Source organism: Eublepharis macularius, chromosome 10 (genome assembly GCF_028583425.1).
Source record: "Eublepharis macularius isolate TG4126 chromosome 10, MPM_Emac_v1.0, whole genome shotgun sequence".
Taxonomy (NCBI): domain Eukaryota; kingdom Metazoa; phylum Chordata; class Lepidosauria; order Squamata; family Eublepharidae; genus Eublepharis; species Eublepharis macularius.
In genome coordinates, this window is record NC_072799.1 from 64,911,909 (window position 1) to 64,922,571 (window position 10,663).

General features: G+C 53.0%; 1 protein-coding gene across 2 annotated transcripts; it reads left to right on the forward strand.

Annotated features, from left to right (window-relative positions):
- Positions 1 to 1,180: 1,180 nt before the first annotated feature.
- Positions 1,181 to 9,401, forward strand: LOC129337113 (uncharacterized). 2 transcript variants are annotated; one of them, XR_008597776.1, is made up of 3 exons: positions 1,181 to 1,806; positions 3,883 to 4,039; positions 7,557 to 9,401. XR_008597776.1 is itself a non-coding variant. In XM_054990620.1 (2 exons), the coding sequence occupies exons 1-2, from the start codon at positions 3,610 to 3,612 to the stop codon at positions 8,156 to 8,158; spliced, it is 1,032 nt and encodes a 343-aa protein (XP_054846595.1). In that variant the 5' UTR covers positions 2,759 to 3,609; the 3' UTR covers positions 8,159 to 9,401. The 2 variants fall into 2 exon arrangements, 1 of the variants encoding a protein (XP_054846595.1); XM_054990620.1 differs by lacking the exon at positions 1,181 to 1,806 and having other exon boundaries at positions 2,759 to 4,039.
- The last annotated feature ends 1,262 nt before the right edge of the window (positions 9,402 to 10,663 follow it).

Here is a 10,663-nt window from a genome sequence, read left to right on the forward strand (position 1 = left end):
CAGGAAGGCGCACTACACCAAAAGCTCTGCATGACCGCCATAGAATCCAAGGGAATTATTTTTATGATGCTGCCTATTAATGTCTACTAGCTGCCCTCCATTTGTGTGCTGCATCCAGCTAACATAGTTTTCTTGTCCTTATACATGAAGCTGTTATATATTCTTAGTGCTTATTGAGATGGCAGCTTCTCTATCTCTGAAGCATACTGATACTGTAAAAAGAGAAGCAGTTCTATTGAAAGCCAGGTACTCGATGTTTGGTTTTTTAAAGAGCTGGGTCCAGGTCCTCCAGACCTGACTTGGGTCCTGTGCAGCCACACAACTTTTTTTAAAATAAAGGAGAACCCAAACAGGTTCAGAATGCTGCCATAGGAGGAAGAGCAAGATTTGGGTCCAGTTGCATTTTAAAGACAAACTAGATTTCCAGGGTATGAGCTTTCAAAGAGAGCTCTGACTCTCGAAAGTTCATATTCTGGAAATCCAGTTGATCTTTAAAGGTGGTACCAGACACAAATCTTGCTCTTCCTCTTACAGCAGCATTCTGAGTCCAGAGCCAACTTTTAAAAAACCCAGACGTTTAGCTTGGTCTTTCTTCCCTCCATCCTGTAGGATATTGCAAAGAACAAGCTTTCAAGCCTGCCCATCATGCACTGATTGTCTTTATCCAAGTGGAACCAGAATGAGGGCCAAGCTACAAGTGACGAATGACACTTGAACGGCAAGTGTATTTCTCCCTGTTCACTTGCCCTCCACTCAATCCACTTGCCATTCAAGTGTCATTCGTCACTTGTAGCTTGGCCCTGAGTTGAATGCTGCACCCTGCAACCAGGCTGCAGGAATTACAAGCACAAAACTAGTGCTCCTAGTCTACAAATGAGACACATCTGGAAAAGCCCTAGATAACTGCTTCTCTGGCATCATTCATTACAAAAAATTTTAAAGAATTATCTTATTTGTTTGAAAGACCAGGGGAAAGAGTTTTAAGTGATTATGTCTTGTAAAAATGGTTAGGAAATCATTGGTTTATATAAATATTTGCCTGATTCTTTCCAGAAAAGGAATGTCATCTATGGGAAGAAGGAGGGAAGAAAAAGAAAAAAACCAACAAGGCAAAGACTTCTGCGGATTCAAGGGGAATAAGAGGCTCTCCTCAGCCTTGCTGACAAGAACATTCTCCAAAGGGATCAGTGCAAAAGCTGGTCTCTCGGAGACAGTAAAGAGAGAAGACATGAATGAGTGAGGAAGGAGCTCTTCAGTGATCACAAGGAATCCATATACAACACCAGCCATTTATGGACCTTTTCACTTGAAGCAACTTTACCCCTCAACTATCTATTTTTTTCTTTGAGGTTCTGCTGAGGTTTTTTTAAAGGCCACATCTGCACCAGTTATTGAAAAGACAACACAGACAGTATAGAAGCTTCGTTTTCTCAATTCTGTTGCCCTCTGCAGAGTAGCTTGATGAACAGAACACATTCAGACAGGATTTTGATTTGTTACATTCCAACACGCATCTTTAGCAAACAGCCTGTGTGAGTTTGTATACTAAGAACCCTGTGAAATAACCCCCACATGATTTTGTATGCCTGGAAGACTGATTTGGGGCAACTATGGACCGCCTTGTTCCTTCCCTCCCTCCCTCTATATGGCCAGTTGGATTACCACGCACAAGAATAAAGTGGTCCCTTGATGAGCATACGAGACCATTTTATTTGCACTGCTACAGATATCTGAATTTGGGTCACCCATCTTACTTCTGTTCTGCAATCTTCTATATCATGCTGGGGCGTAATACTTAATTTGCACGTAGGTCCAATTTCAGAGCTAGCATGTCTCATTTTAGCACAGGTAGACTGGAATACATATTACTAGGATAATTTAGAGACGGGAAGTGTGTAAAGGCCAATTGTTGATATAATCTGTGTTTCAACATTTTTAAAGAAATAATATTCAATTATGTCTGCTTTTCTTTTCATGTAATGCATCGCAAGTTTTTTTTTGCTTTACTTAAAACAGTGTTGGAACATTTTAGCATAAAGAAATGTGTCATCGTTTTTTGTAGGCCAAATTGTTCTTGGAAATGAGGTAAAAACTATGTTTTAAATTTTTTATTGAACTGTATAGGCTGCTGTGTTTACATAAAGGTTTAACTGATGAAAGGTGAAGTCCTAATACCAGTAGTGGGGGAGGGGGGAGAACCCAACCTATTCTTCAACAGTAAGCTGTAAATGTATATTGCTTTAAACCAATCGCACTAGAAACAGGAAGGAAATCTTTCATTTGTTTAGGTGACAATACTGACATTCCAGCCGGGGGCGTAAGCCCCCTCGGGCTGGTGGCAGCTTTTGCCTCCCTGGCTGGATGGAGGCCAGACTTGAGCAGCCCTGCTTCCTGGGCTTAGCTGCAGGGAGGGCGGAGCTTCGGTGCAACAGCCTGCCGCTCCGCCCTCTCTCAGTGCAGTCTCGCCTCGTGCTCGGGTGAAGCAGGACGTGTGCCTGGCTTTCCCAGCACGAGGCATTAGCAAGCAGCAGAGGGCGGAGCGGCATTGTCCGGACCAGGAGGCCGACAACCGCCGGGCTTAGCCTTCTACCCCGGCGACTCCCCGCGTCGCGGACGTGCGCGGGGGTTGCGGTTTGCCCCCATTTCCCTGTTCCTTCGGTGGGGAAGGGAGGGCGTGGGCGGGCCGGCCAGGGGCCTTCGCGCGGCGGCGGGCAACGGCGCGGCGCGCACCTTTGGCGCCAAGAAGCCTCCCGCTTAGCGCGGCGGCGCTCCAGGGCTTTTGCCCGGCCGTTTAGGGGGTGGTTTAAGGGTTACTGGCCCGCGCCTGTAGGCGCCGTTACCGGGAGCGGTCGCGCTTCTTGCGGCGCGCAACCCCTTCTCCCTGCAGCCTCCCGCTTAGCGCTGCGGCGCTCCAGGGCTTTTGCCCGGCCGTTTAGGGGGTGGTTTAAGGGTTACTGGCCCGCGCCTGTAGGCGCCGTTACCGGGAGCGGTCGCGCTTCTTGCGGCGCGCAACCCCTTCTCCCTGCAGCCTCCCGCTTAGCGCTGCGGCGCTCCAGGGCTTTTGCCCGGCCGTTTTAGTGGGTGGGTTAAGGGTTGCTGGCCCGCGCAGGTAGGCGCCGTTACCGGGAGCGGTCGCGCTTCTTGCGGCGCGCATCCCCTTCTCCCGGCGGCCGTGTCAGCCGCGCCATTCGGGGCTTTGGCGCCTTGACGCGCCGCCCTCACCCGGCGCTGCGGCGGCGCGGTTAGGTGCTTGGCGCCTTCATAGCCCCCCCCCCCATCGCCTGGTGCCCTCCTGGCAGCGCAGTGCTTTCACCCGTTCCTTGATACAATAAATACAGTGCGAAGGGTTGCATTTGCACGCGTTGACTTTAACCCCGTCGGCACCCCCCCAGGAGGTAGGAGCCAGCCATTAGCAGCCATTTTGTGACACCAGGGAGGGCGGCCATTTTGTGGGGTGCTTTTGCCAAGGATCCCCAGGGCCATAAGGCCCTGTATTTTATTCACTAGACCCTAGAGCCCACCTTTTCGTTCCGGGGCTAATTGGGGGAAGCAGACTCTGCCAGGGGTTGGCCCTATATATTTTATTAACTGTCAGGTAATTTAGGGGCTATGGGCCCAAAGAAGGGAACAGGTGTGCCCAAGGGCAAACAGCCTGCCCCGCGCACTGCTTCCCGTCCTCCTAAGAGACCGGCGGTTGCTTTGTCTTCCGATGAGGAAGACGAGGGTTCAACACACCAGAGCATCATGGCACGGATTGCAGCTCTGGAACAAGCCAGGGCCCCACAAGCCGGGATTCCGGGGAAGTCGGGCAAGGGGCCTGTGAGGACGGCCACTAGATCCGTTTCCTTTGCTGATATCATGTCTCGTTTGTCTGCCCTGGAGGGAACTTCTGGAGACGGTGGGGCAGCTCCCTCGGCTTCTGCTGGTAGCCAGACCGCTGAGGAAGGAATGGTTGAGGCAGCAGCGACTGAGATCCAGGCGAGCTGGCCGGAAGAGGCGGGGCAGTTAGCGCTGGTGGTGCAGCCCCCGGAAGCAGAGGGTAAGTGCTCCTGGCCCCAGCAGGCGAGTAAGTGGCCCTGGAGCTCAGTGGCACATACACCGCATTACACTGAGTTTCCACAAGGTGACCCTCAGGCAGGTATCCAGGTGGCTAGCGCCGCTCCTGATTGGTCCCAGTGGACCCAGCCCCCCGTTTCATATCAGAGGCCTGGGTTCTCAGGCTGGCCTGTAGCCGCCGCCCAGACCCCGGGGGGGGTAGGGCTGGGCTCCTCCTGGGGCAGTTATGGGGGAAGCCCGTGGCCTAACTATGGAACAGTGCCCTACCGGGCTTTGCCGGTGGGTGACACTGCCATGCCATTGGGGGATCACCTCACCCCAGCGATGCGGGAGAGGATCCTGCGCGGAGAGTACGTGGACGTCTTTGCCCTTCTCTTCAGGGACCTGGAGAAGAGGGACAAAGAGGACCTCGAGGATAGGGATAAGGAGCGCCTTAAGCGCCGCAAGATCGACCGGACCTGGGCCAATTGGCTCCCAGCTTTCTTTATATATGCGGGAGTGATTGCAAGGGTTCAGCCATGGAGGGCGGCCCCGCTCATACAATACATGGACATAATTTACAGAGCACATTCTGACTTCGGCGGTGCAGCCTGGCTGCAATACGACGAAGAGTTTAGAATGCGGGCAGCCCTTAATCCCTCGCTACCATGGGACCAGGTACACCACCACCTGTGGATCCAGGTTATGACCCCCACTAAGTTTGGGTCGGGGGAAAGGTCCGATAGTGGACATATCGTTCAGCGATCCGGTGTCGGATCAGCTGGCCCTGTTGCGTCTAGTTCTGGCCCCCGCGTGTTTGCGGGGCAGTCGGTTCAGCCCCGGCTGCTCTGTTTTGAGTTTACTTCGCGGGGGATCTGCAACAGGAAGAACTGTCGTTATGGGCACGAATGCCCTATCTGCCGAGGGCCGCATGCCATTAGTGCATGCAAGAAGCAGAAGCCCTTTGGAAAAAAGGGCGGCGGCCCCAGTGGGCAGCAAGGTTATGGAAAAGGGCCCCAGCCCAATAAAGGTGAGGGTACTTAAGGCCATGTTGGCCGATTACCCCAGGCGGGCGGATGCCCAATTTTTGTTGGAAGGTTTTTCTATAGGTTTTCGGATCCCTTTTCAGGGACCGCGTTCCTCCTTCATGTCCACCAACTTGCGTTCTGTGGTGGGCCTGGAGGACGTTGTTAGGGCTAAAATAGCCAAAGAATGCGCTGAGGGCCGGGTTGTGGGCCCCTTTCCCGCCCCACCGGTGCCCAAGTTGAGGGTTTCCCCCTTGGGGGTAGTCCCCAAAAAGACTCCTGGTGAATTCCGGCTAATTCACCATTTGTCTCATCCCAGGGGTGGGTCTGTCAATGACGCAATACCTGAGCACTTGTGCTCAGTGCGTTACACATCATTTGACCAAGCCGTTAAGGTGGTCAGGCGTTGTGGCCGGGGAGCCGAGATGGCAAAATGCGACATCAAGTCCGCATTCCGCCTTCTCCCGGTGCATCCAGAGGATTTCGAGCTCCTTGGGTTTGCCTTTGAGGGTCAATACTATATGGACAGGGCCCTTCCTATGGGTTGCTCTATTTCCTGCGCAGTATTTGAGCGCTTTAGCACCTTTTTGGAGTGGGCACTGCGTCATAGGCAGCAGTGCCGCGACTCCGCCCACTATTTGGATGACTTTATCCTGGTTGGGCCCCCGGGGACGGGTCAGTGTGCGCGCCTTTTGGCTGACTTCGTCAGCCTAACTGAGGAGCTGGGCGTTCCCCTGGCGCATGAAAAAACAGAGGGCCCATCTACTGTCCTGACCTTCTTAGGCATCGAGTTAGACACGGTGCAACAGACTTCTAGGCTTCCAGTTGAGAAGCTTTTGGACCTGAAGGCGCGATTGTGCTACATGCTGGGGAAACGGAAAGTTTCCTTATTGGAGCTCCAGCAGGTAGTTGGCCATCTTAACTTTGCCTGCAAGGCGGTGGCCCCAGGTAGAGCCTTTCTGCGGTGCCTTTGTGAGGCCATGGGGACCCTCCGGCTCCCGCATCATAAGATGCGCCTGTCTGAGGGTATGCGGGAGGATCTAGGGGTCTGGCTCCAATTTTTGCAAGGTTTTAATGGAGTGTCCTTTTGGAGACAGGAGCTCCTTTTAGAAGGGGAACTACAAGTGGCTTCGGACGCTTCAGGGTCCATCGGTCTGGGGATTTATTTCCGACGGCACTGGTGTGCCGCCACCTGGCCTGAAGAATGGGTTCAGGAAGGGCGGTGTAGGGATTTAACCTATCTGGAGTTCTTCCCAATCTTGGTGGCGGTTTACTTGTGGGGGGAAGAGCTTGCCAACCACTCCGTGCACTTTTGGTGCGATAATATGGCAGTGGTTCAGGTGGTGAATTCCCTTTCATCTAAATCGCCCAGGGTCATGACGTTGGTCCGCGCCTTTACCTTAAGGTGCTTGCACCTTAATATATTGTTCTCAGCCAGGCACATACCTGGTGTCAACAATGAGGTGGCAGACGCCCTGTCTCGTCTGCAGATGGACCGGTTTCGACAGCTTGCCCCCGAGGCCGATTTGGTGCCGGCTCTGGTGCCGCAGGAACTGTGGACGATTGGCAAGTGGAAGCCTCCAGGGCCATCCAATTAGCCATTGCCCCTAGCACCGGTAGGGCATACGACAGGGCGGTAAGGAACTTTGATGCCTTTAGGCAGACTTTAGGCCTCCGCCGGAGCTGGCCCCTCCCAGTCGAGCATCTGGCGCGTTTTTGCGTAGCTCAGAGAGGTAAGGGGCACAAGGTGAAATACATCCGGAGCCAGATTGCGGCTCTAGCCTTTGCTGCAAAGGCTCGTGGGTTTACAGATACCACGGGAGACTTCCGCATTCGAAAAATGCTGGAAGGGTGGGCAAGGGAGTCTGCCGCGCCCAGGGATGATAGGCAACCCATCTCTCCGGGCATCCTTCAAGGATTGCAGGCTGTGTGGTCACAGGTTTGCAGCTCTCGGTTTGAGGAGCTGCTGTTTCATGCAGCATCGTTGATAGCCTTCTTCGGGGCTCTTAGAGTTAGTGAGCTGGTTCAACAGTCCTTTACGGACAACTCTGGACGTGCCCTCTCTGTGGAGGACGTTAAATTCAGGGGCGAGCAGCTGGTCCTTAGAATTAGAAGGTCCAAAACTGACCAGCATCAAAAAGGGGTGGACCTGACCCTTGGAAGGTGTTCTATCGCTGAGTTATGCCCCATAGCGGCCTTGAGGGGCTATTTGAAGGTGCGGGGTGATCGTTCAGGGGTCCTTTTTTGCCACAGTGATGGCGCCCCGTTGACCAAGTACCAATTTTGGACGGTCACGGGCAGGGCCCTTCGTGAGTTAGGGCTGGACGGGGTCAAATTTGGGACCCACTCATTTCGTATTGGGGCGGCATCCACTGCCGCTGCCATGGGCTTCTCAGGACCGGACATCCAGAGGGTAGGACGTTGGCGTTCAGGGGCTTATGCGTCATACGTCAGGCCGCTTGGACGCGGTAAATCATGTTGAATTGTTTTTTGCAGGCGCTGTGGGTCGTCAGGAGAGGGTACGGATCCTCATCTGTGGCCACAGCATGGCCTTCTGGGCTGCGCACCAAGCGAGAAGGTCCTGGATCGGGTCCCAGCTTGGACTCAGCCGGTGGGCTACCATCGAGTGGCAAGGCAGAAGAGGCCTACGTTGGGCGGGGCTGCTGCCACTCCTCTTTGAGGGGAGGTCCGCCCCTCCTCCTCACATTTTGGTGGTGCATTTAGGGGGCAATGACCTGGGGCTAATGAAAGGGGTAGCCCTATCCTGGCAGGCGCGGGACGACTTCCTGGAGATCAGGAGGAGATGGCCTGGAGTTCTGATATTTTGGTCAGCCATGCTTCCGCGCCGGGTATGGCGGGAGGCATTGGACCACAGAGCTATCGAAAGGGCTAGGCGGATGACCAACAGAGCCCTTTTTAAAATAATGACGGGTGGGTTGGGGATTTATTTGCCCCATCCGCAGATTCGGGCCGAGTCTGTTGCCCTCTACAGAGGGGATGGGGTGCACCTCTCTTACAGGGGCAACAGCATTTTTCTCGATGACATACGGCAAGGGCTCAGGTTGGCTTTAAGCCATGTGTGGGGCGCTGAGGCCTAAGCAGAGGCTTGGCCTCTGCGGTGGCAGGAGTTAGTTAGGGTTTTATATGTGGCGGGCCGGTGAGCACCCTTGGCACCTCCCCATTGGTGGGGAACAGGGGTCTTTCAGGAGCAGCAGGCTGCCGTTCGGCCCAGCTGCGAGGTCAGACGCCCTTGGGTGCGGAACCCCTGGACAAGCCAGTCTCCCCCCGCTGCCGTTCGGCCGGGTGGGGGAGCTCTCCAGGGGCGATACACTCCGCCTGGCCAGGACGGGTCGCAGCCATTCATGGATGGATCGCACCCGGGGGCAGCGGGTGCTCGCCCAGACAGGTCAGGGCGGGGTCCCAGTGAATGACCCCAGAGCCTGACCTGTACCGCTAGTTAGGCTCCTTGCCGTAATGGTTGCTTTGCTGTTTCCTTTAATAAAGCGGCCCATTTTACCCAAACCTTGTGTCTGGCTCTCATTCCCACTAGGGGGGCAATACTGACATTCCAGCCGGGGGCGTAAGCCCCCTCGGGCTGGTGGCAGCTTTTGCCTCCCTGGCTGGATGGAGGCCAGACTTGAGCAGCCCTGCTTCCTGGGCTTAGCTGCAGGGAGGGCGGAGCTTCGGTGCAACAGCCTGCCGCTCCGCCCTCTCTCAGTGCAGTCTCGCCTCGTGCTCGGCCCACCCTCCTCACCCTACTTCAGTGCGGGATTAGCCGGTCGCTGTTTCCTTGGGCCAGGTAGGAATTTTTTGTCTCCCTGCCCTGATTGGCATTGGGTTGGGAGTTTTTTCGCCTACCTCGCACTGGGTAAGAGGTGTTGTGTGGTAATGTAGGGGTGGACCTTATTTACTGCCATGGGTGCAGGAGTTAGTTAGGGTTTTATATGTGGCGGGCCGGTGAGCACCCTTGGCACCTCCCCATTGGTGGGGAACAGGGGTCTTTCAGGAGCAGCAGGCTGCCGTTCGGCCCAGCTGCGAGGTCAGACGCCCTTGGGTGCGGAACCCCTGGACAAGCCAGTCTCCCCCCGCTGCCGTTCGGCCGGGTGGGGGAGCTCTCCAGGGGCGATACACTCCGCCTGGCCAGGACGGGTCGCAGCCATTCATGGATGGATCGCACCCGGGGGCAGCGGGTGCTCGCCCAGACAGGTCAGGGCGGGGTCCCAGTGAATGACCCCAGAGCCTGACCTGTACCGCTAGTTAGGCTCCTTGCCGTAATGGTTGCTTTGCTGTTTCCTTTAATAAAGCGGCCCATTTTACCCAAACCTTGTGTCTGGCTCTCATTCCCACTAGGGGGGCAAGAGTTACTACACCTATCTCATGTAATGGACTGTTTCACTGCTTGGTAAACCTAAAATACCAGTGTTCCTAGGGAATCTCTTTGATCCCAGGTGTACCATTTACGCGTACCGCTGGTAATTTAAGTATTTGTCATATGATCTGAGATGCTTTGATGTGATACATTTCAGAAGCTTGAAAGTATAGTATATAGAGAGCTTACTCTTTCTACTGGCAGAATCTACAACAATGATTCTGCAATGCAAAACAAAGCACAATTTAAACCAGTTTAAGTAATTTTAATCTTACCCCCCTCCAACACACACACCTGAAAACCCACTTTGATAGAGACCAATATGGAATAGGGGAATGGCAGAGGAAAGAGTGTTTCCTTTCTCCACCCTCTGCTTCTCCTTGTCAAACTCCTTCCCAGCCACTCTTCTATTTATGTTCCAAACACATTTGCAAGGATAAAAACACATTAAGGGACTTGTGGGGCTGATAGAAATGGCATGGCAGGATATTAGAATCTGAGAAGCAGCAAGTGGCAGTAAAGTTTAAACTCCATGGACACACATATACTCTGTTTTGAATTCAGAATCACCTGTTCCTAAATAGACCTTTCCTGGAAAATAAAGGGCCACCTGGATTCAATTATTTACCGTTGTGTACAATGCTGAGTTTCAGTCATAAAAGAATAAATGTCCCAATCTTGATTCCATTTCCTGAAGTCAGGGGTGGGCAGAAGATCACTCAGGGGTGACCAGTCAGCTCCCAGCGCTGGTGGAAATGTTTCCTTATCCTCTCCTTTAAGGCTACCACAGCAGCTTCTCTCCAGATGAAGATCTAATAGGAAAGTTGACCATTATGAAACCATTCAGGAAGTAATGGGAGAGAGTAGGTCTGAATCAGCACCAACTTGCAATTAAAGATTCCATGAACAGAGTGAATTTTATCACTTCCCCCTCCTCCAGAAAAAGCACTAAAAAGCATTAAAAAGCATAAAACTCAGTGAACTGTTTTGTTTTTTTAAAATAAGATTTCTAATTTGAGCATAGATTTTACCTCCCAATACAGCAGTTAAGAGATAAAGCCAGTGGCCTGTGTTATGGAAGAGTCAGAGTAAATCATTGTAATTATCCTGTCTGGCCTTCCTATCTAAGAATGCTTACACACATCAGTGGTTTGGAAGGCTTAATTCATTACAGACTATGAGGTGGCTTTGCAAGAGCCAAATATTATTTATGAATGACAATTATAAGCCCTAT